Source organism: Filicampus tigris, chromosome 1 (genome assembly GCF_054856515.1).
Source record: "Filicampus tigris isolate MCC_2025a chromosome 1, RoL_Ftig_1.0, whole genome shotgun sequence".
NCBI classification, from domain to species: Eukaryota; Metazoa; Chordata; class Actinopteri; order Syngnathiformes; family Syngnathidae; genus Filicampus; species Filicampus tigris.
Genome location: NC_141217.1, coordinates 12,733,006 through 12,759,273, shown reverse-complemented (window position 1 = coordinate 12,759,273; position 26,268 = coordinate 12,733,006). Strand labels below are relative to the sequence as shown.

At 41.8% G+C, this 26,268-nt stretch overlaps 1 protein-coding gene across 3 annotated transcripts; it reads left to right on the top strand.

The window, feature by feature from the left end:
- The first annotated feature begins 10,061 nt into the window (after positions 1–10,061).
- On the top strand, positions 10,062–25,276 carry LOC147152812 (putative ATP-dependent RNA helicase an3). 3 transcript variants are annotated; one of them, XM_086025958.1, is made up of 20 exons: positions 10,062–10,403; positions 12,326–12,377; positions 12,610–12,657; positions 14,163–14,216; positions 14,293–14,499; positions 14,593–14,695; positions 15,896–16,009; positions 16,279–16,378; positions 16,468–16,603; positions 16,687–16,784; positions 18,890–18,988; positions 19,780–19,940; positions 21,521–21,665; positions 21,761–21,905; positions 22,057–22,107; positions 22,515–22,696; positions 22,780–22,897; positions 24,223–24,376; positions 24,468–24,592; positions 24,675–25,276. In XM_086025958.1, the coding sequence occupies exons 1-20, from the start codon at positions 10,359–10,361 to the stop codon at positions 24,752–24,754; spliced, it is 2,217 nt and encodes a 738-aa protein (XP_085882084.1). In that variant the 5' UTR covers positions 10,062–10,358; the 3' UTR covers positions 24,755–25,276. The 3 variants fall into 3 exon arrangements, with proteins under 3 accessions (XP_085882084.1, XP_085882163.1, XP_085882238.1); XM_086026037.1 differs by lacking the exon at positions 12,610–12,657; XM_086026112.1 differs by lacking the exon at positions 22,057–22,107.
- Positions 25,277–26,268: the final 992 nt, after the last annotated feature.

Here is a 26,268-nt window from a genome sequence, read left to right as displayed (position 1 = left end):
CGTGTGTGTTTTGTGACGTACGGGCAAGATGGATTGGAGTGTAAATAAGGCAGCGGGTGTTGCTTTGTTTGGCGGGGGCCAGGGTGCTTGCACCGGCTGGCTCCCCTCACTCCGCCGAAAATGAGTTTTTCCCGAAGGATCTGATGTGGTCGTGAGCGCAGTTACAGTGCTTTGAAAATGTGGGCCACTTTGCTTTTCGTCAACGTGTGCGGTTCAAGCCGTCAATCGTTTTGGAAAGACTTCAAAAAGTCGCCTCGACTGTTTTATAATTCAACACTGGGCTGCATCTTCTCCCATCTTCTTGTTAGTCTTACAGGATTCATATTCTGTTTATATTCTCTCATCCTCCATTTGTCTGCGGCTTCTCTTCCTCCGCTACCCTCCTGCACGTCTTTCATTGCCTCGCCTCTCTTGATTGAAAATGCAGATAAGCCTCGGCTGTTCTCCCGGGTTTTGATTTTAGCACCTCTTCATCGCCAGTTTCTCCATCCATCCTGCTCCCTCTCATTTGCATCTCAGATATGGAGACAAGCGGGAGCTGGTGGCGTCTGCTACGCCTGCGCGTGGTTTCCAGCGTGCTCTCCCAGGGTCCACTTGACCCACTTTCCTGCATGGTCCTGCTTTGTGCGTTCACTCCTGTCATGGATCATTTAGTAATGTGGTCTCGTTGAAACTTTAGCTACTATTGTCTTCCTCAGCTCGTTGTGCTTGGTCCTTGCGCCATATTCCTGAGGCGTTTTGAGGTGAGCTGTGAACGAATGGACAATGGCAGCGAGTATGTTTTCTCAGGAGTCCCCAGCAGGTTGTGTTATTTATTCCTTATTTTTCATTGTGAACAACAACACTGAATATTTACACAAGCTCCATCTGCTCCATCATCATCGCGTTGTCAGCCCCTTAAAGCGGAAGTCAACCCAAACATATTTTTTTCAGGAATATGTTCCCAGCAGGCCCACTAGTTGAAACACGGCATTCTGATTACTTTTGCGTTTGTGGAATGTAAGTTAAGCAGCAAAATGCACTCGTTTTTAGCCATCTCTGGGGGTGGCCATGTTGTCTTCTGTCGACTGAAAATGACATCACAACTGCTCACAACGACCAATCACGGCTGACATGTTTTCTGAATCTGAGCCGTGATTGGTCGTTGTGAGCAGTTGAGATGTCATTTTCAGATGACAGAAGACAAAATGGCCGCCCCCAGAGATGGCTAAAAACGAGTGGTTTAACACTTATTCCACAAACGCAATATTTATCAGAATGCTCTGTTTCAACTAGTGGCCTTGCATAGAACATATTTTTGAAAATGAAATGTTTGCGTTGACTTCTCTTTAAAACAAGGTCTGCAAGATGACGTGACTGAAAAAACAATGTAACTGACACTGTGTGTACGTGTCCTTCTTTTATCCACAAACAACGAAAAGGCATCGCGATTCATGCCTAAACCTCTGTCTTGACTTCCAGACATAGTTTGTTGGATCAACGCTGCATGGTTGTTGCTTTTACCCTAATCTTGCTCTTTGCCCCAGCAAAGCAAATAATGTTTATTAACAGCAACACCTGAGTGAGCACATTGAGGCCTCACTTTGGAATTCTGACATATCCCATCCCACAGATGGAAGCGCCCACTGTACTGCACTCTGTATCCTCTGTGCACCGTATTCAGCAACTGGATCCTCAAAGCGTATGGAGGGCCAACACTACCAAAATAAATAAAAGTGAAAATATAAAGAAATATTAACAAATATAATAGAAAAAAAATATGAATAAATATATATTTAACTGTTTGTAAATATTTATTTCCCCGTTTATTTGGTAATTTTTGTATTTATTATTACTTTTATTTTGTATTATATATTTTTGTTGTCGTTTCCAAAGATTTTTTAAATACATTTTTTCAATTAGATTTTTTATTTTCACTTTTATCTATAAAGAGGCGGCAAGCCCCCCTTTTTTATTTTTTATTTATTTTTTTTTAATGGGAAGCCCGGTGGAAGGCAATCACAGAGTCAATTTCAATGAACAGTTCAAAAGAAATTTTGATTTAGATGGTAAAAACAAGCAGTGATTTAGTCATGTTGGAAACCTTTGACCCGCCTAAGTGCTTCCAGACGCAAATATTTTTGGTGTGATACATCAACATCATACAGTATTTGAGCATTTAATTGGCAAAAGAAAAAAAAGTTAAAGGGGTTTTAGAGTCATTCAGTTCATTCCTAACATTACACATGTACTTTGTTGGATAGTTTCAGAGCTGTCGCACACGCTTTCACCTCCATCCCGCATGACCTAACCTTACATGGTGTGTCATGCACACGCGTGCACACAAATAACCAGTCATGTGAATATGAGTCTGGGTTGGCTTGCTGGCGTGCCGCCTGCTAATAGCTGGCTGAAAGATGGGCCTGCAGCAACTGTTTTGCGCACATGCTGCAATACTGCTTACCTCATCTAACGAATGGTTATTTATACTCTTGATGACAAATGTGTCTGATTATGACCGTGCTAATTGACGCTCACGCTTGTTAGAGGAAAAAAGACTAAAGAATTTGCGTATGAGGAATTGATCCAGTATTGTGGATCTAAAATGTCATAGTTTAATTCTGCCACTTTGCTGAGGGTATACCGGCTCGACACGCACGTCCACGCTAATCACCAACAGTGTGTATTGACATCCTAGCTATAATTCTACATTAGAAATAGGGGATCTCGGCTAATGCTCTGTAAGGAAAGCATTAAAATGAAAGGGGATCAGGAAAGTCACTCGAACTCGTATGCAGCTGTCACAACTCTCTTCCGAAAGTGTTCCGCAGCGCATGACCCCTGAACAACTTCGCAAAACCATACAATGATAACTCAACCAATGTATGACTCTTATTTCCAAGAGGACTGATCTTGTGTCGCCATCCTAGTTTTAGTCTTAGTCTTATAAAACTAAACTATAGTCTTTGAGGAAAATGCTGATTCGTTTTAGTCGCATTTTAGTCATTTCTATGCATGACGGAAACTCAAAAAACTTTTAGTAAAGAAAAGAAAGTATTAGTCTTTAAACAAATGTACATAACGTGCTTCCAGTTAAACTCATGGTCACAAAATACTATCATGTTAAGAATATTGACAGGCCTAAACAAGCAAATCAGAAATCTGTTTTGATAACTTATTAACCACATGACACGCACCCTGTACTTATACTTCTGATCTTATTTTCTGAGCAATGACCAGAATTATAATGTACAGTATATGTACTGTTGGATTTGTTTTTTTTTGTTTCCCCAAACTGAAAGGTAAGCATGCTGCTAACGTTACAGAAGCCAAGTGTGCTGTTCTTAGACGGATGGTAAACAGCAACAGGTCTAAAATGCTACATTTTCTACATTTCAGATTGTCGCTCAAACATTGGTCAATATGCGTTACACTTGCTTTCCGGCCAAATATCCTTGCATGTTCTACTTGTAACAGTGACACACACATAAGGGGATGAATTGAAACGAGCTCAATGCTAACTTTAGCCTGAAGCTAGCGGGCAGCCCATTTACTTCAGGAGTTTTGAGGAAAACTTTAACTTTACTAATAAATTTATCACAAGCCGATTGTCGAGTAGCATAAGCATAAGCGTTTTAAGATACGTTAGGAGAACTTGTTGTAACTTTCCTTCGAATGAACATCGGTGTGGTGAGCATGTATTGTGAACGTCCGACGGGACCCTTCACTGACATTTTCATCTAGTCTCGTCTCATCTCATCTCATCCAGGAAAACTCACACGTCTCGTCATCTTTTAAGTCATCCCGGGTCCATTTTTAGCTTGTCACCGTCGTGTTATCGTCACAAAAAAAGAGACATCAACTAAATCGTTTCTTCATCGTTGGCGAAAACGGCGCTGCTTTTGTCATCGTCCCATGAGAATCAAGGGCAAAGAATGAAGGCGGGAAGTGGCTGCTCACACATCTCCAATTTCGTCTTGTTGCATTGTAAACATGCCCATAAAATCCAGCTTGACCTGCCTCTGCCCTCGATCCGTGGAAAAGGCAGACATCTCATTGAATGGCATGTCTCTGGCTGAGAATAGACAGTGTCAGACTAGATATTAATTGGTCCACAACAACACTGGCGATGCGCTGTCGCACACGCATGTATTGTAACCTACAGAACCACCCGTTGATAAACATCTAAACCTTCTTGAGTTTGGCCTTAATTTGTCACCAATACCAACCAGAATGGGACTCCATCGAGAGTGCAGACCTCCACCGCTGTCAAACAATCCGGAACATGTCAGCCTGGTTCATTCCATTGGAAAGTGGCATTCATTCGTTTTCGATACAGCTTATTGCCATTAGGGACAAAACCCAGGGGAGAACATTGCAAACTCCACACAGGAAGGCCGGGGTGCGCGTTGGAACCCCGAATGCCAGAACTGCTAAGACCCAATTCGGTTCATGCTTTGTAAATGATCAATAAAATGAAATAAAATGTGTGTAACCTTGCGGGACCCTGTCCTGTCCCAGTTGCCATACACGGAACAGCGTAGCCAAAATGTGGGTCAAGTCATCTTGAAAGTGCGACGCCATGTTTGTGTTCATGTGGCCAGCGTACCATCAATCACCGGATTTCACGGTCACATAAACCCCGAGAGCGAGGGAATGTCGAGCAGGGAACATGTCGACATCAAGCACCAGCCCCGACGCCTCATAAAATACAGTATTCCATTACACACCCTGGATATACCAGCAAAAATAAACAAAGTAAATTCAAATGCTTCATGTACGTATAACCTTAAAGCAGGAGGGCAAATAAAAACCACCGCGTGTGTTCAGCCTTCAGACTGTAATGCCTGCTTTGCAATGGATTATGAGATGTGCATGTAAGCTACAGTTGGCAAGTTGAGTAGTTCTTCCCTTGTTTTTATGATACCTTCCAAATCTCCTAAATCCCGCTTGTGTTTGCGTCACACAAGCCAGCAAACATTTCTATTTACATGAACTTTACTTGATTGGAAAGATAAAGAACTACAATCAGAATCAGACATGTAGCCATGTAAAACAAAGTAAGGGCAGTGAAAAAGAGAAGAACATCTGAATAAATGCCTGAATTTTGTCATTAAAGTCCCTGTAAAGTGAAAATTTGCAAATTTAATACACCACAAAGAAGAATGCTAAATCTGAATGAAAAGGAAAAGAATATGAATCCCCAAGGATATAAGGTCAAATGAGGCTTCAAAAACGTGCAAAAAATCAAACACGCCCCGCTCAATTGTCAATCAATTACTCCTTTTATGACATGCAAGCATCTTTCTAATGCCTACGAATAACTTGAGTTTGAGTCTCAAAAATATACCCGCTGAAAGCCTCCGGTGACTGGAATATATCCTGCGGGGCTTTCGCAAAGCTTATTCAGGCATTGACAACAAGGCACTCCAAAAGCCAGCACAAGCCCCTGCCCACATGCTTGATGTCAAGTCAGACTTAAAAAAAAAAAAAAAAATACAATTCCCCCCTCACGCTTCTGCCTTGGTCTGCGTCACTTGCACGCACTCGCAGCCCACAACGAGGCACTCTAAAGTCTCAAAGGACTATGCGGAGGCAAAATGCAATTTTGGGATTTAGGCATAGCTAGCTACATAAACATCTCTCTGCCTGTTTTAGCCATGACCCCTGCAAAAAATCTCGAAAACCGAAAAGGGGAAAACAGTTTAATGCTATACCTCTAAAACGGAGTATTACATAGTTTTCAGTGCTTGTGCATGTTTTCAGCCATTTTCAAACATGTCTAACGTATTTAGAATCAAATCTCTGAATTCCCTTTACATACCTTGTGTTAGTCTGCACTTTTATCCAGATTTAACCTTAGTGAGTTCTTCTACTGCTTATGTCGTAAACGTGCGCTCAAACAAACTAGCATGTTCCGCTGTGACCACTTCATTTGGACAATGAGAGAAACATCATCTTGGAGAATAAACACGGCTTGTTCTCTTCTTTTTGGGTGGTCTTCATCAAAAGAAATGCCAACGTGAATGTCGGTGGTAAAATATGCCAGCCTCCTTTTTGCTCTCCCGCTCTCCTTGTCTCGGCTGCTTCATGTTCTCTTGGGTCAAATTCCAACAATGGACGAGTAGCGCCTGCAGCCATATTTCCAATTAATTTTTCCACAGTGCGTGTTACTGCGGGATTTTATTCCTCCCTGCCAGCAGCGCGGCCGTGTTTTACACTTCAGACGCTGTAAGAATGCTTTCAGCTTTGCTGTCCTGACCAGTGTGTCCACTACCTTATTTTCAGTTTGGGCCTCCAGAAAAGTTAGACTCTCCTCCTTTTGAAACCTTTTCGCCTGTCATATGGGGGTGATGCAAAGGTGTAAACAGGTGGAAGTATTAGCATAATATATATTTACTAAACAACACGCTGACACGTATACAGCATTTATGTAAGACTACTTGTGTCTCTTCAAATCAAGAAATGGAAAAACCAAAGAGGACGAGCTGCATGTTCCCTGTCGTGCATCTGCCAAGTTCTCCCTCCAAAAATCGCTGAGTCAGGAGTGAGTGTCAGCATTTTTGTGTGCGACTTTCCTCCCTCCACGGTAATATTTATAAGATCCCGCAGATAGAGCGAGCGAGCTGAAGAGCATTTCATCAAGGTCCTATTCTCCGAATACATTCGAAAGTAAAATGATTTCATTTTTACGTCTAAATTACAGTACGGCTAATACATTTGTTTTCTTATGCAGATGACCAAAATACATTCTCCTTTAATTCTCATCTCCCTGTCTGTCTGTAACACACACACACACACCCACACACACCCACACACACACACACACACACACACACACACCGTCTGCTTCATTCTGACAGGCGTATTTGCTGAGGTCACAAAGTTGTGTGAGTTCCTCTGGTTTCTCAGCCACTTTGTGTTCTCACTGTCACTTTCTTGCAGACACGCACACACGCACACAAACACATCTTCCCAGAATTTCTCAATACACTGACACGCATGTAACCATAGCAACAGCTATGCTGCCATCACTACATATAAGTTTTATCGTGACTTAAAAAAAAGCAACACAATATAAAAATAGTAACTGACTGAAAAATTGCCCGGATCTGTATTAACACATCAGACTTGCACTTGGTGCCTGTACAAATTTCCGTCGTGTTCTTGATTAACCCAGGGGGAACAGCCCCCCCCAAAACAAACTTGACAACGATAAACATGTTGGAAGTGATTTTTCCATCTGCCTTTCATTCCTTCCACCATCTGCCACTGCCAGTGACTCTGTTTGCAGAATAGTGCCCCCCCGCCCCCCCCAAACCCCCTATCTGGTCCATGCTGAAGTGTGTACGTGAGAAAAGATGGATACCACAGATCACAGACACTCAGCCCACCTGCCTTATCTACAGTGCACCGACTATGGTTGCAGGGTTACCATGAAAAAGTGCATTTATTTTGCTTCTGCTTGCTCATAGAGTAGATTATTTTACATCAGGGATGCGGAAACTGGCAGCCCGTGGCCAGTCTGAGTGGTCCCTTGATAAATTCAAAGAAAAAAAGTTTGAAAAAAGATTTACAAACCCAAACATTTATTCAAAAACGCTAATCAACATTCAGTATACATTTTCAAGGACAAAAATCCCTGGAAAAAAAATGGAGCGGAGGAGGGATCCATGAATATGCAAATCCACGGGTACTGAACTATAGTTTGAAGTTGTAATATCATCAATCGCCACTAGATGGCAGACGTCTTAGTTGCATTTACACTGGGTCTTTTACTGTCTTATACCAATTTGCTCATTTGTGATTAGAATTCGTTGTTGAAATATGACACTGTGTTGCTTTTGATATTGCCTAAAACAGAAATAAGAATAAATAAATAGAATGAACAAATTAATACTATGACATGAGTAGGCCAAATATTTTTTGTGGATTTGGAATGATATGCAGGGCAAACCAATACATCCATCCATCCATCCATCATCGATACCGCTTATCCTCACAAGGGTCGCGGGGAGTGCTGGAGCCTATCCCAGCTGTCTTCGGGCAGTAGGCAGGGCACACCCTGAATTGGTTGCCAGCCAATTGCAGGGCACACAGAGACAAACATCACAATCACACCTAGGGGCAATTTAGAGAGTCCAATCAACTTACCATGCATGTTTTTGGAATGTGGGAGGAAACCGGAGTACCTGGAGAAAACCCACGCATGCACGGGGAGAACATGCAAACTCCACACAGGGAGGCCGGAGCCGGGATCGAACCCACGACCTCTGAACTGTGAGGCGGACATGCTAGCAAACAAATACACTACCTGAATAATATTAAAATTTTGAGTGAGTGAGATTTTTGTGAAAAAATGTACATAATGAGTTCATCCACTTAATATTGGTTTCTTGTTCAGCATTTTTGTGCCACCCTTGAATGTATTTTTCCCATTTCCAGTGGTGAAAATACAGTGTGTGGTTATTTTATGTTTGCTTCAAACCATTTGTTGTTGGGTTAGGATACTGGATTTTATATACGTGCATTGAAAAAAATCATTACCAAAAATGAAATATATTAAGAGCACGTATTTTGCACATATGCACATATTTTGTCCATATTCAACATAGTTTGTCATACATGTGGTAAGGAAGTACAACATATAATGTAACATTTTATGACAGTCTCATTGTCAAACATGTACTGCTAAGTACTAGTGGGAGTTGGATTTTAAAACATTAAGGAAAAAAGTCTGAGTACAGCTGCTGAGAATAGTAAAGGAAGTGTTTGTTCTGAAGAGATGTAGCACCATCTAGTGTCTCTTTGCAGGTTTGTAACAAATTAGTGGTCAAAACCTTTACCACCAGCTTTTGGATATTTGTGATGAATGATTCTTGTTTGACTTTCTACCATCAATTTTACTTATAATTCCCATAGAGAGTAACATTTGCAGAGTCACAACAGAAGTGAATGTGCCTAGAGTACAGCTATTGCGCGTGGACATCTCCCATCTGTGAAATATGGTGAAGTGGGTATTATGGTATGCGACTGCTTTTCTACCTCAGGGCCTTGACCATCATCGACAGAAAAAATAATTTGCAAGTTTATCCACGTTTTGCAGGAGAACTCAAGACCAGGTGTTGAATGGATGATGTAGAAGCTGAAATGAAACACTTGCAAGGAGAAATGGTACAAGATTCCTCCTGACAGTTGTGCAGGTCAGCAAGTTGTTGGTGTACCTTTATGCCCAAAGATTGTTCATTCGTGAATCTCTGGGCTGAAACCTGTATGACAATCATTATACTCGTTGCCATGGCAGCTTTGTTATCAGTGACAGTCCGTGTGGTCAATGAGTCCACCCACCTTGCAGTCATCAACCTTTACAAAGTGGGCAGACTTTAAGTATTTATTTTGCCTTGAATATATGTCAAGTAGTTGTTATATCAGCATGTTTATAACTATCTTATTCCTTTCTTTCAAGGGATGATGCCCATGTACATGCAGGCTGCTCCAAATATCACTTGACCTTCTTGTCTTCTCCCAACCTACCTAATGTGAAACTTGCCCTGAAGATCAAGGTCACTATTGCCCGGTGCAGTCAGTTTAGTGGTATACAGGTAATTGTCACGATGTACAATTGGACCATTGGGATGAAGAAAATGAGCAAGTTTTGAACCAAAGTTTTTCGTCTTTGTGCCTGGTCCCCCGATTATAATATATTGAATTAATATAGCCTTTTTGTGTATTAACTATTAAGTTTTATTTTATTGTATTCTGTAAAAGAAAATCCTTGACTAGTTGAGAGAAAACTGTCTTTCAGATTAAATGGTTAGATTTGTTTGTACTGGAGTTGTGACCATTTTGGTGGGAACTAGAAAGCCATATCGGAACCATGATGAACTAAGCACTCATTATCATAACAGGGAAGAGTTATATATCCGGGTAATTTTATCTCTTCGTTAAACATCAACATATGTTCTCCCCCGACGATATAACACAATTAAAACATGAGAAGTTATCATTTTATGCTCCCTTTCTGTTTTTTGAAACGTTGTGCCAGACTTTTATTTTACCTTTATTTTCCACCATCACCGGATGTTTTTTTTCTCCTTGGTTCACGCGTGCTGTCTTAACAAATCTTCATTCCCAGCTGTAGAACAAATCGACATCAGCTGGGTTTGCATCAAGTACCACCTTGGTGACCAAACGTAGCAGAATTTTAAGCAAACTTCAGCGTGCGTTCTGCAAAGTGTCTGCTATTCGTGCAAACCTGCCAAATCTCTCTTTTGTCGCGGCGAGGCACGCGACAAAGGGGCGATAACATTACATCGAACCCCGGCAAACAAAGAGGTCTTTTTCTCAACGTCAACATTTTTCCTCCATATTCCATAGTGATGAGTCATGTGTCCGTCGAGAATGTCCATGGTCTAGAACAACAGGTAAGCAGCTCGTTTGATGTTGCTTATAGCGTCATGCGGAGGGGAAAAAAAGTCTTAGACTGATTTTAGCTTACCGGCTAACAACGGCTAGCGAGATGCTATCGTGCTAGCATTGGGTGCGCTTCAGTCAAGCACTAGCCTGACGACAATTGACGAGTGGCCAACCTGTGATACGTGTTCCCAGCAACATTTGTTGATGTAGCTTTCATATTTAACATTCCCACAAATACTTTGACCAAAACGTGTCCTTTGGTGAAGCGTTATAGGGCTCGTTAAATGTTTCTTAGTGCTGAAGAATGATTGCCAAATAACGGCGGCCTCCGTCGGCGCGACACGGTGAGCACATGAAACGCACCATCCACTATTATCTTCACTGCGTTTGTCTTGCAGCTCGACACGAAATAAAATGGAGGTGCGCTAAAGCTTCGAGCCTGTGGAGCTGGTGCGCTCCAAATTCCGCATTTGACAGCTCGACGCACTTGGCTGTCAAATCTAACAAGCTTTTTGTACTCTCATACGTTGCAAAAATGCTCAATTATTCTGCGTCACTTGCGACGTAGGAAAATCCGACCGTCACTGTGCTTGGTCCAGCCAAATCAAGAGATTGCGAAAATAAAGTCCTCATATTGTTCAAGTAGGGCGCAGAATTGCAGTCAACAATCATTAACAGATAGTTGATGACTGATATTTGCTCTCGGTTGCAATGCAAGACGATTTGTGGAAGGATTTAATGCGGAATTTAAACCCACGCACTGAATGGTAAATAGCACAGTACAGTACAGTTCAGTGCAAAAGTCTTGGGCCACCACTGATTTCGATTTTTGGAATGCCTGTTTTCCCAACATCCATTTTCACATTGTAAAATTGCGAAGATAGATTACCGGCGTTCTTGCTCATAAATTGATTTCAATTTAAATTTCACATGGGCAGCTTTAATTGCAACGTGATTTTTATGTTTGTTTTCAAATCATTGTCCCCCAGCAGTTATGGAGCCTAGGCCAAATTGTCGCAAAAGTATTTAGCCTAAATATTTAAATGAATATGCCCGTTACTAAACGTCACTGGCATCAATAGATGATGCATATGGTACATTGTTTGTGGTACGACCATTTAAGTGAAATTGGATGCTTTTCCGTGGCACACCTGGCACTTTTTCCCTTATTGTTCTTACTGGATTTATAAACTCAAATTTGAGGCACCATTGCTGTACGATGGCAATGATGGTAGTGAACAATTGGTCAGAGAAAAAAAGGCTTCAAGCTGTTGAATTCCTCTCCTAGTTGAGGTTTATTGTCAAGTTGAACATAAATCTAAACAATGCCATAGATGGGCTAACAAATATCTCCATGTTATGCCTGCATTTTACTGCCCCCAGGTGGCCTCGGCTCACACACCAGGAGGAGCCACACAATCGCAATTACTCATGATGAACCAATTGTTTTTATTCTTCGCATTCCCTCTAATAATTAGATAATAATTAAATAATTGTGTTTTTGTGATATATGATACAGAGTTCTATTTTTTTTTAGAAAAAAAACTTTTTTTGTTTCAGAAGACTGGAACGGATTCATTTCTGTTCATTTCATTGGTGAAAAATGATTTGATATACAAATGTCTTGCCTTTTTATAAATTTTGTTTTGATTAAAACAGATTCAGCTCCAATACTTTTTGCACAGTCGGGTTATCCTGCCATAGCAGCTTCACTTCGATCATCATGTTACAGAACATGGACTGACAGCAAGCCTATCATTCACACCAATCTCTGCATCAAAAAAGGCTTATCTCTGTGGAATAAACTTTCCATTTATCGCTGTACAATCATATCAGTAACAACAAGTACGACTAACTGACACGATTGTCAACAAGATATTGAGTTAAGGTAAATCTTTGCTAAAACCTCTGCTTGTGTTTCTGTCCCCAGCTTGCTGTCCTAGACTTGAATGTGGCAGACGGACAAGGTGGTGGCACCAACAGTAAGTGTTTCCTATGTTCTTGCAAGTTTAATCACAAACAAACCCTGCTGATGAAGCAAGGCATGCCTTGGAGATAGAGAGGCAGCCACATGGGGCCATAATGTGGCACTGTGAATATTGCAGATCGCCACCACAATTTGATGCATTGGGGATGTTTTTAGGTTTTGATTGTATGTACCTACCCTATTTACTGATTATTAGAATGAGGCTGATGTCTCTCTCGTGTCTGCAGGAAGATACATTCCTCCACATTTACGGAACAAAGATGGTCCTAAAAATGGTGAGGAGCAGCTATTTAGTGCTTCTTCCAACAAAATACTTTCTATACATCCTAGAGGCCCACGTGGCTCAGAATGCTACATTTTGGAAAGCTGGCTTGCTGCATTCACTTCACTGCTATCTAGGGCTGAACGATTCATCATCCAGCTTCGAGCTGCTTAAAAAAGGCGTTGCGTCCACATCATGGTGTCACCCTTCCTCCCGGAAGTACTTGCTTTCCCAGCTGCTTGCGAACGCTAGGTGCTAAGCTAACTTACGCTGTACAATGTCTGTGGGAGCTGCGCGGTGTGGATCTACTCCTGTACTAATCTTCGCCTAACCAGTAGTGCTAAAGGCGAACAAGGAGTTGCTAAATATGCAACACCGAACAAGAAGGGTAGAGCATGAGAAGATGGAGAAGCTAATTGCTAATGGGAATGGCAGAGAGACCAGAATAAGTGCTTAGGTGTACAGTGCACTTTTCACAGAAGTCTGGTTAGAACCATGTTAGGGCGAACAGCAACCAGCTACAAACACAAAATTTGATTTACAGTTAAGGGTCTGGAACTAGGATATGACAACAGAAACATAGCACACGCTCGAAAACCGGAAATGAATACCATATGTTACAGCTGACGTTCGCCATGACAAAGAGCTTGAGGTCAAAAGTATATTAAATATTTATATTACCAGCAATGTTGTTTTGCACCACAGAGTACTGAGTTTTGACATCTACACAATAATTGCTTTGTCAATTTGGCTTTGCTAAGGGACATATTTGTTAAATTGATTTCAATACATAAAAGAAAAATCTGATGCTTACATAAGAATGCACAATTTGAATGAAGAGAAGCAACGAGACGCATAAATATGATACTTTTGGACTCTTTAAACAGGAAATATTTACCTTTCACATTCAGACATTCTTCCATATGCTTTTTACACTCACCGTTTTCGATGACATGAATTTCAGGTCATATCGCTAAGCCTTCAGTCACTGTTTGAAGCAGTTGAGTCTCTAACAAAAATATGGAAACTTTATACATATAACCTTACATTTATTAATTAAGAACACGTACATGAGTACAACATTTCACACATTTTGGGTTAAAAACGTATTTTGACATACACTATGACACATAATTGCATATTTCTACATGACGGCAAGAAGTAGGTCTTGCTTTATTGGACCATTTCAAAAAAATTGAAAAAGGACTGCCTCCCTACACAGCCACTTTAGTGTGCGCACTTTATATTAGAGTAGTAACTTTTCATGTTTCGATGGTATTATGTCAGTTTCTGTCATGTTTGTAAATGTTAGTCTTCATAGTGAACATTGCACTGAGGCTTGAGTTGTAGAAAATCGTGAATCGAATCGCAATGTCTATTAGAAAATTGCAATTGAATCTTTTCCTTAAATCGTTCAGCCCTACTGCTATCCCTACAAATTGGCCACATTTCACCGTTTTATGTTGCTGCATTTATGACAGGCGAAACCACTGGTGACATACTGTCTTCTTATTCTAGGAGGAAATGTGTTTGCTGCCAGGGCAGGCTACACCATCGCACCTGCCGCCGCCTGTAAGATGCCTTTCCTCAGAACTTGAATTCACTTATCATCACTTGTAGAATTATTATTCTCTCTCCCTCTCTCCAGTCGGTTGGGACGGTGGCCGCGCCAACTTTGTCAATGGCTATCATGACAACCGCATGACTGGCGGGAACACTTACAACCGTGGCCCGCCTCGCATGGAGCGGGGCCGAGGGGGCGTGGGCGGAGGCGGCTATCGTGGCAACCGAGGTGGCTCTTTCAATCCCATCAACCCCGCTCAGCCAATGGGCTTCGGGTTATATGAAAACAAAGGTGGTGAGCCTGCTTGACTGCGCGTAAACATAAACATTGACCTGCTCGGTTGAGGAAACTTGAGGGCCTTTTCTTCTTCTATGGCCTTGACAGACGCCGGCGGTTGGAGCACTGCCAAAGACGCCTACAGCAGCTTTGGAAACAACCGAGGAAAATCTGCCTTCTTCAATGACAGAAGCAATGCAAATCGTGGACGGTGAGATGATAGTCAAGTTCTCCACTTTCCATTTACGGCCGAGCTTGATGAAAGTCACTTAATGTGGAAGTACACTGCAGCCTTGATTTTACTGACAGAGTGTCCAAACTGAAGATGACATCAAAGTTGGTCAGGGCTCAGGGAACAACCAATCACGGCTGACAAGATTTCTGAAGTTGAGCCGTGATTGGTCGTTACCTGACCCCTGAGTAGTTGTGATGTCATTTTCTGCCGACAGAAATGACAAAATGGCCACCCCCTGAGATGGCTAAAAAGGGGTGGATTTTGCTCCTTAACCCATTAAGGACGGGAGCGCATAACCGGGTTTCTACCACTAGAGCCGGGAGCGCTGTTGCGTCTTTCTACCTTCAAAGCCGGGGGAGCGGATACGTCACCGTCCTTTTTTAATCCAGTTCTCCGTCTCTTAGCCAATTTAATGCATCAGAATATACATGTGACGGTGTCGCGAGACCGCGTAGGATGGCGTGGAATTTTTTCGAGCCGTAGGTAGACAAATGGCGGACGCCGTCGATCGCCGGAAGCTCTGATTAAATTAACGGCAGTGCTATATAGACGACGTGCACGACCAGCGGAACCAGTTGAACGTGATATGATATGGTTTCTGGACCATGACGATATAGACGTCTATGTAACAGAATAGAGGATGGTAATCACCACTCGATTTTAAAAAAATTAAAATAGTGCTTCTCTTGCACTGACACATTATTTTTACATCTTCCATTGAAACTGCTTGTGTGAAAGCGACATGCCTAAGATAATTATTTTGGAATTATGGTTCTGTCTGCTACAGGGGCTGAGATCTTAATCATTTTGTAAGTGTTGAATTTCTGAGAAAACTTCAGGTTTTCAAGGGTGATTCTAAAGGGAACCTTAGGTTTTGGTTTTGGGGAGCTGTTGAGACTTTAGTCCTTAATGGGTTAACTCATATTCCACAAACGCAATATTAATCAGAATGCCTAAATCAAGGATACCACTGTAGTCGAAAACCAATTTAGAACATGCTTAACTCATTCACTGACAGACATTTTCAGAGCCTCTATTACCGTAACGCTTGAAAAAATATAATTTCCTCGGATTGAATGGCTGGACTGTGAAAAGACAAGTGAATTTGTCAATGGCGGTGAAAGAGTTAAGGTTGCAGATGCACATTAGTTAGACATAGTTCTTTTTTTGTCCTAGGTTTGACCATGGTGGGTACAGTGGTGGTGGAGGTGGAAACAGCCGCTGGGTGGAGGAGGCCTGCAATGAAGGAGACTGGTCCAAACCGACGCCACTCAACGAACGACTTGAGCAGTAAGTCGGATGATGACGGTCTTCAAAGGAGAAACGCAATATCTCGTCATATCCAATACAACAGCTGTATCATTTGGTGAATGTGCTAATGTCTTGCATCATCCTACATGGATTAGGAAGTAGCCTGCCAACTAACTTTCTAAAGCCTCATTATTTGAAACAACTGTGCATGTGTACCTACTTCTCCAATGACTGGCCAGGCATGGGTTCAATATGCTTGTACAATAATCCGCAAGTCGTGTTCAACTGGTCCCCATTGTGCCCTCTAGCGAGTTGTTCTCCGGCAGCAACACTGGGATTAATTTTGAGAAATACGATGACATTCCTGTCGAGGCCACTGGACAGAACTGCCCTCATCACATTGAGAGTGTAAGTCAAAATGGAATGTCTTCCTTTTTGTCCCACCTCATGTTTTGTGTGCAAGTGTAACCAATTCAAATGGCCGTCCTGTTGTGTAGTTCCAGGATATAGACATGGGTGAGATTATCATGGGCAACATTGCGCTGAGCCGCTACACCCGACCGACCCCTGTCCAGAAATATGCCATTCCAATCGTCAAGTCCAAGCGAGACCTCATGGCCTGCGCACAGACGGGTATGACCGACTGAATGTGACTTGTATGTCTTAATATGCAAAATGAGAAAGAAGCCACAGATTGTGCCATGTTTTGTGCGCAGGCTCTGGGAAGACGGCAGCATTCCTGCTGCCAATTCTCAGCCAAATCTACGCCGAGGGACCAGGAGATGCTCTTAATGCAGCTAAAGCCTCTGGGCAGGTATGGAATGTAGTTTCACTTGCGCTCTCCTCCCTCCCTCCTTCCCTCCTTCCTTTACTTTATTTTTACTTTTACTGTAGACTGAAAACATTTGGGTGTGACATCAAACGGCGAGTATGAGACAAAGATCAATCAGCATTGCAGCTTTTATCTCCAGGTAGTTAGAGATGGACCAGACACAAGACTTAGAAGCTTGCACCCATTTGTGAGCAAAAAGTATTGCACGTGACTGCCAAGTTGGTTTTGCTGCCATGGTATGACCTATTATAATTTAGATTATTCAAACAAACTGTACGGAATGTGCATGCCTGTTTGAGGATTTGTTTTTTGCCTGTGCCGAGTACAATTGTGTTGGTTAGAAATGCAACCAAAGTGGAAACCAGAGAGCTGTTTTGGGGTGAAAAGACTCGATTGTGAAGCTGAGAGATGAAAAGTCACTTAGAGCCATTGCACAAACTTTGGCCTGCCAAGTAACAAGTTGAAAGGGGTAGGACAAGGGAAAAAAACAGCAGTTGACAGAGGTTTTGGGCTGCTCGATTTTGAAAAAAATATGAATCACAATAATTTTGGTAATAATTGAAATTATTACGATTATTCAAATGATTTCTTTTTTTGCTACAAAACACAAGAACAGGTTTAAACTTGTAAAAAATATTAAGACAAAATTCTTTGAAACGCTATAATTTAAGTTCATTTTGGACCAACAACATTTATTAAATTGATTATTTAAAAAATAAAGTCCAAATGTATAAATTATGGTTTCCTTGTATAAACAAACGAGTTAACTTGCTATGCACTTATAAACTGCGAAAGTAGTAAACTGCTTGGAGTAAAATGCCAATTTTGACAGAATAACAGACATGCTATTCATCTATACATTTAGACCTTTGTCTGGAGCCTTTTTTTTTGTTTTTAAAGTAATATTTACACATAGTAAACAAAGTTAAAGTAATTTGCTTCTGATAAATTATAAATTTGAAATGCTGACTGGGTCAAACTAATTTAAATGTTGACTGTTACATACTAGTACGTAATCTATACAATACTTCTAAATTATAGTAGGACATATATAAACTGTATTACAATATAATGACCAATAATATGTTTGCAAATTGCATTTGAAGCAATTTGAAACAAAAATGAACACAAAAAAAAAAATACTTCATATTATAAACTACACAAGGAATTTTCCTTAAGTCACAGTAGTAATGTTTAGCATGGTTTCTGTTTTTGTCTAATAAAAGTAGTGTATATTTGCATAAGATATGTTATTTGAAATAAATCCCTCGTGCCGATTGCGAAGTGGAGTCTGTGCCCTAAACATTTGGAAGGCTTGTCCGGGCAATAGATTCTGTTATCTTTTTGTGTCTCTCCGATGTTGATGGGTGGGAATTGCTGCGTATAGTGTTTCAACGACTGACATTTGCGTTGCAGATGATGCCAAATCTAACTCTGTGTTTTCTTGCTTTGGTGTATCATAACATCATCGTAAACCAAATGATGGTTGAATAGATTCGTTGTGTTGCTGGTGGATGCAGAGACAACTTGCACTTGCACTATACGTCTTTGCTCGCCGTCTTCCACGGCAAACCCAAAATGTAACCAAATAAGCGATTTCGACTTGCCTTGCTTGTTTACAAGTCGTTCCTGTGGCGGGTCTTGTGCCATTTTTAGGTCTGTTATTCTGTTAAAACGTTGAGTAGGAGTGTGTGCAGTGTGACTTGCGGGGTGTGGGCTCGCTGGCTAGCTAGCTAGCTAGCTAGCTAGCTAGCTTGGAGAGGGCGGCGCAGCGGAGTAACTCAGGTGCGCATGCCACAAAACAACTCCAAATTAGTATTAATAATCGTTTTTTACGATCATGCCAATTTTGTAATCGTGGAGTGTAATAATCTAAATCGTAATTGAATTTCGATTAATTGCACAGCCCTACTTTATATATGTTGTAATTTATACACTGTTGTCCTAGGTGGAGGTATACACTATGCTGTACTTATTGCCCTTCAAGTTATTTATTGTCTCTGTATCTGATGTTTTCTTTGACAATGTTGTCAATCTTGCACCAATAAGCTGTTGCTTATCGAATATAATTATTCCACATATTGTAGGAGAATGGAAAATATGGCCGTCGTAAGCAGTACCCCATTTCTCTGGTCCTGGCCCCTACTCGAGAGCTGGCATTGCAGATATATGATGAAGCCAGGAAGGTATGTTTCCTTATAATTGAATTTGAAATGATAAAAAATGTCATGATACTTCCTCCCCTTGTGTTCAGTTCATCCAGCTAAAATGCTTTTCGTCCGACTCCTATCCAGTCACTTGAGGTGTGCCCCAGGGTTCTGTCCTGGGGGCCCTGCTTTTCATCATCTGCCTCCCTCTTCTTGGAACCATTGCCTGCCTGTTGGAGATTCACTCTGACGTCCGTGCACTACTCTTGAGAGTGGGTGTGTTCGGAGAGGCAGAGTCCGCTCTGCTGCCTTTAATTTCCAAACACAGCTAGCTAGCACTGGCTTACAGTGTCCTCAGAGTACCTATTGCATGCACCGGCACTCGGTTTTGATGCACTCTGGATAAGCCAATGGCAAATTTGAGCAATGGTCTGTGTTTCCCCAAACGGTCTCAACTGAACCAATGTGCACATGCAGCTCATTTCCGAACGTGTCTTTCCGACCATTGGGAGCAGAGGCTTCAGCTGCAATGCTCCCAAGCTATGGAATTCATTTTCATCAGACTTCGGTTTCTTTTACGACTTCTATAACTTAACTGAAAACCCACTTGTTCAAGATCGCCAACTCTTCATTCACGCTGCCACGCATTTTTCTTCTATTAATTTTGTAAAATTCAGTTTTAATGTTGTTTTGTTGATGTACTTTGTCCTTGATTGCCTTGAATTTCCACATAAAGCACTTTGAGTTGCATTTTTATGTATGAAAAGTGCTATATAAATAAAATGTGATTGAAATGTGATTGATTGATAAAATCCATTATTGTGTTTCAGTTTTCATACCGGTCCAGAGTGCGTCCCTGTGTCGTGTATGGAGGAGCAGACATTGGCCAGCAGATCCGAGATCTGGAGAGAGGGTGTCACCTATTGGTGGCCACCCCAGGAAGGCTGGTGGACATGATGGAGAGGGGCAAGATTGGACTGGACTACTGCAAGTAAGATATGGACAAGAGAGCTCCACCAGGGAGCTTTTCATTGATGTTTGTTGGTGAGCTGATCGGGGTTGTAGCGCTTCAATTTTTTTTATGAATTGGCATTATCTCGATGAAAGTTTGATAGGTGATGCTTTCACAACTTGGTGAAATGAGGAAACCTGTGCTCGTTTACAGCAGCAAGTTCTGCATGGTGTGAATTTGCAGTGGTATTTTACAACCAATCTTTAGTTTTTGTTACAAGCATTAGGGCGAGGAGATTGCTGTTAGTTTTCCTCAAGATCTTTGCATTTCTAAAGCCCCCCCAAAAATTGCATTGTGCTCCATTGCTAAAGGCAAAAAAAAAAGATAACTTTTGCAATGAGCTTCAGCATGAACACAAATTCATGCCTGTTTCTACTCCAATGTGATCACTCCAACAAGTACATTGGTCAGCAGCTAATTTTAATCAGAGACGTCTTTGTGTGTCCCTAAAAGTATTTTTGATGCCGATTTTAAAAAAATGTCAACAGTTTTTTTCTACCACATTGTTTTTCAGACATTTTCATTTTTTTGTTGCTCAATTTGAGATATGAAAGCCTGGGAAATACAGATTTTCCTATTGAGTTGTAATTTATAGCTCTGACATTTCAGGAAGAAAAAAGAATCCCATCTTTTGCTGAACCTAACCCTAATTCATAAAAATTAGTATGAATGTATTACATATTATGTTATCTTTATTAAAACCTGATGTGCTAGGCAATAAATGATGGCAGATTGGGAATCAGCGCAGAAAAATTAATCTGGAAAAGTTCGTTTGCATGTCTGATTAAAGAATTTGGTAAAAAGTTATTAGTCAACCACAAAATGGCCTTTTTGTTTCAAACATCCTTGTCCAAAACCAAATTTCATGGTGTGTGCCAATCTCTTAAAAAAAAAAAAAAAAAAAAAAAAAAAAGTTATTTTCCAAAATTAATTCCTTAATTACCCTTAGAGTTTCAATTTAGTCCTGCGTCATCGAAAAGTCTTAATAATGCCACAGACGTGCTAAACATTGCCATATTTTCTTTGTGACCAAATTTTAAAAATTGCCGTCACGATACAGATGTTTCATACTTTACAAAAATGATCGCAGCATTCTTCAAATATTATTAAAATGGAACCTATCCCTGCTGGCTTTGGGCAAAAGGCATATTACACCCTAGAGTTATTCCCACACACGCGCACGCACGCACACTTATAAAGACAGACCACGATTCACACTCATTTCGTCTGCCACGCTGCCTGCACAGATGTCAGACAAGTAAATAATACAACTTTATTTATATAGCGCATTTCACAACAGCTACAGCTGTAACAAAGCACTTTACATACAAGAACAAAATAGCGATAAAATAACAAGTGAAAGCAGTAAATTAACACAAAATACTATGTACAATAGACAGCAGAAAACTGTCAAGTCTCAAGTCAAAAGCCAAAGAATAGAAATGTGTCTTCAAATGGGTTTTGAAAATGGACAGAGAGGGGGTCTTGCCTAATATTTAACGGAAGGTCATTCCAAAGAGATGAAATTAAAGGACGGTCGACGTGTGCTTTTGCTCTAGGTACCTCGTCCTGGACGAAGCGGATCGGATGCTGGACATGGGCTTTGAACCTCAGATCCGGCGCATCGTCGAACAGGACACCATGCCTCCGAAAGGCAGCCGGCAGACCATGATGTTCAGCGCCACCTTTCCCAAAGAAATACAGGTGCGTCCGTTCATCTCGTTTCGCCGCCGCTCTTATTCAGCTCGGATCAATCTCGACGTGCAGCAAAACCCGCAACTCTCGCTTGCCCCCTGCAGATTCTGGCCAGGGATTTCCTGGATGACTACATCTTCCTGGCAGTGGGAAGAGTGGGCTCCACCTCCGAGAACATCACTCAGAAGGTGGTTTGGGTGGAAGAGAGCGACAAGAGGTCATTTCTCCTGGACCTGCTCAGTGCCACAGGTGAGACGGTTGGAACGCGTGACACATGAACATACGCCCGCGCGCACACAAACACTCACACACACACACACACACACAACGGGGTTCCTGTACTGGTGCGAGGGCAAGTGCTGTAGTTGGTGTTGATGGTTTGGTGTGGTTTTATCCCAAGTCATCCCCAGCGAAGTGCAGGACAATGCTGGAGAGAACATGGAGAAGCCTGGTAAGCTCTATAGCAGAGAAACACGCATCCACAACGTTTATTTCTTTGTTTCGACAAGTTTGCCTACCTGCCTGCGATTTTCATCTTAGTTTGGTATCTCATCGGTTCCGTGCAACCTGGCATGAGTCGGATCTGTAGTCCAACATGCCAGCCGTTTCTTTTACAAAAGTCATCTGTTGTGGTCATATTTATGATTGCAATTGTTTTGATGTATTTCTGCTTGTTTTTATCCGTACGTCCTGCAATGCACGTTTTTTCATTTGTCATCACCAGCATACGCAGCCCTAATAGTTGCACAAAGTTAGCGAAAAGAATATCGTCGTAACACAATCCTCACTTGTTGTGAAGCTCACTTGCAAGTGAAATATGTCAGTTAATTTTCCGTTGTGTTTCTTTTGGCCGGCTAGGCAAGGACTCGCTGACTCTGGTTTTTGTGGAGACCAAAAAAGGCGCCGACGCCTTGGAGGACTTCCTGTACCGGGAAGGTTACGCCTGCACCAGCATCCACGGCGACCGCTCCCAGAGGGACCGAGAGGAGGCTCTGAACCAGTTCCGATCTGGAAAATGCCCCATCCTGGTGGCGACTGCTGTCAGTAAAATGTTGAATTTAGCCAAATGTAGCAGAGCACGCGTGTGCGTGTTTGTTTTAGAAGCTTCTGTTGCTTCTCTCAGGTTGCAGCTCGTGGTCTTGACATCTCCAATGTGAAACACGTTATTAACTTCGACCTACCAAGTGACATTGAGGAGTATGTCCACCGTATTGGACGCACAGGACGAGTAGGAAACCTGGGTAAGATTATCTGCTTGTGGTAAGTAGTGAGGACATCCTGCTTTCAACCAGTGGTGCTCAATTGTTGTTACCTTAGGAAGGGCATTTTCCTATTTTCACCAAGCCGTGACTCACTTTTCCAGAAGTGAAGAACGATAAATAACATGAATTATTCCAAAATAATCTTTGAAGTTATTTGTACAAAAAAAGTACGATTAGACATCACAATTGCACTAAATGTGGCCACAAAGGTTCACTCATCTTGGCACTGATCTCGTCTTCCTTTACCCAACCACGTGAGAAAAAAAAATGCATAGACATACCTGGGATTGAATGCCTCGATTTTTATAAAACATGAAAAAACATCCTTTGCGTTGGAGTTCTAATAAAGTCCAACCTGGGATACACTTTGAATAATTCACTGGTCAGGGGGTCCTCAATTTATTATTTTTTTGCTTGAATGTCGGCCATGTGCTTTAGTGATGTGATAAGTATAAAAGAATCCATTGAAAAACATGGAGTACGGCATAAACTGAGGGTGCCTTCTTATGCCGCGTGTTTTTGCGCCACTGCGCAAGCTAGTTCATCGCGCGCCACTCAAAACCTTGAAACTTATGTCGGTACCATCAAGGTCCGCCTGTCATTTTTTTCCTACCCATTTGACCCACTGGAGATTCACTGCTTTAACCCATTAAATACGATACAAGCCTAAAGCACCTGAATCAACAGCTCCCAAAACCTAAGGTCGTTTTTGGAATTACCCAGAAATTCAACACCTACAAAATAATATCTCAGCCCCGGTAGCAGATAGAAACATCATTCCAAAAGAATTTGAGACCTGAGACACGTGATTTTTCAAACAGGCCCGAGTTTCTCTTTCTCTTTCAAGTAATCTTTACTGTTTCAATCGAAGATGTAAAAATAAAGTGTCAGTGCAAGAGAAGCACTATTTTTAATTTGAAAAATCGACTGGTAATTACCATCCTCTATTCTGTTACAAAGACGTCAATGTTGTCATTGTCTGCAAACATATATCACGTTTGACTGGTTCTGCTGGTTCAAAGTCCACAAGCGTGTCGTCTCTATTACTACCGTCACTCATTTCAGAGCTCCCGCAATCGCGTGTATGTTCTGATGCATTTCACTGGTTAAGAGACTGAGAATTGGATAAAAAAAAAAAAAAAGAAAGAAAAAATGACATATACGCTGTCCCGGCTTTAAGGGTACAAAGACGCAACAGCGCCCCCGGCTTTAGTGGTAGAAACGCGGTTATACGCTCCCGGCCATAATGGGTTAAACAAATGAACACACCCTCAGCAATACAAATAAGGCCTGTTATGCTTCAGGGCTGGCCACATCGTTCTTCAACGACAAGAACGGGAACATCACTAAAGATCTACTGGACATCCTGGTGGAAGCCAAACAGGAAGTTCCGTCATGGCTGGAGAGCCTGGCGTATGAGCACCAGCATAAGAGCAGCAACCGCGGACGCTCTAAGAGGTCCACAAACACGCTTTTCCCACTGATTGGAGACATTTGCATGATGTCCACAAAAAAAACAAACAAAAAAATTCTCGGTTGACTTGTTCAGGTTCGCCGGTGGTTTTGGAGCACGCGACTACCGTCAGACGGCCGCTGGAGGCAATGCCGGCGGCTTTGGAGGGCGTGGTGTTCGGAACCAAGCAGGACACGGAGGAGCCCGTGGCTTTGCAGGAGGTGCGACTGATTTTTGCTGGCAATTTGAGTTGTTGAACAGTGCGCTCGGAAAGCGTCAACATTGCCTCCGTCTGTTCCGCAGGTGGCTTTGGAACCTTCTACACAAGCGACGGCTACGGCGGCAACTACTCACACTCTCAAGTTGACTGGTGGGGCAACTAGACTATTGATTCTCTCTCTCTCTCTCTCTCACACACACACATTTTGTCCCCTCCCCACTCAGCTGTCTTCCTTTCTCAACTCTGTTGTCTTCACCCCATCTGCCGCCCTAGTCAACATTTAGAACCTATGTGCATGCGATTATAAATATACTCATTATACAGCACTCCCCACAACATCCCTGGACAGTGTAATCTCAGTTTAAAAGCTCACAACAGACCACATGGCAAAGGGATTCTTCCGTTTGGTTATTTCACAACATTCCTGCCGCGGGGATGCTTTCTGTGTGTCACTTTCCATATTTGAATTTTGGCTTCATCATATTTTTTTTTTCTGCCTTCACTCCGTCGCGCAGGCTTCCAGCCAGCCTCTCCCCACCCACGTGTCATCTTTGTGTTTAATGCATGTCCACTGTACGAGGAAAAAAAAAACACAAAAAAAAACAGCACTGAGACACGAAACAAATTCACTTTGGCTGAGGCTTCCATCCGGAAGAGAGGCCACAAATATCGCTCTTAAGTTTTGTTTTGTTTTTTAACCTTTTAATTGAAGTGCAGATATGTAGATGTCTGAGGAGACCCAGGAAATTCTGGGATGGAAATTTTGATTGCTAGCAAGCTTGCCCATCACTTGAAATGTCAGCTAACAGAATTATAGGACTTGTGATTTACTTGGCAAAAATAACAACAAAGTAAGATCATTTGTTTCTGTACTGTGCCTTCAAGAATTTGAGCATTGGCTTTTCTTATTTCTGTTCTGTGAAAAACATATTTAATGTCATGTATGGGTTTGTTCTCTTGATTTCTCTTTGGAAGGAAACAAGCTAGACTTGAACTAAATCAAACCTTGGCAAAACAAAAAAACTAAACTTGGTAAAACTGCCTTGAGGAAACTCCAAACGCGATTCCTCATTATCTGATGCGGTTCTTAAAAGCATAAAACCTCTCGCTGTAGGCTTTGTGCTTCTAGAAATCGCATGTCAGTCCTGCAGCTCTGCTTTGAGCTGGAAGTCAAGACGTTCCTCGCATAGTTGCCAAAAGTTGGTATTTCAGTAAGTGGGCCGCTGATGTAGAATCAGAAAAGCAGTGCAGCAAACATAAAACGCATCAAACTTTAAAGATGTTTTTTTTTTTTTTTTCCTTTAATCAAATGCTGACCTTGCTGCCTCGGTATGGTTAGTAAGTTCCATTGATCAGTGCCCATGTCTGTTGTACCAACTCTTGGCGTTCCTATGCTGCTGGGAACCTGACTCCGCCTCCACCCACAAACTTTAAAGCTCCGTTTGGCCAAAAGCGTCTTTCAAGGGGAAACGCAACTAAAAAGACTCAGAGATCCAAAATTCCCTGCTCACTCTATCCTGGAGAGTCACCTGAAGAGTTTTCTCTTTCAAAAAAAAAAAAAAAAAAAATGGAAAAAAAAAAAAGAACATCATTCCAGTATTGCTTTGAGTGTTTTTGGATTAGTTGCGGTCGGGGATGAATGCATACATCGGGCCCCAACGTTTCCCAGCAGGGCAG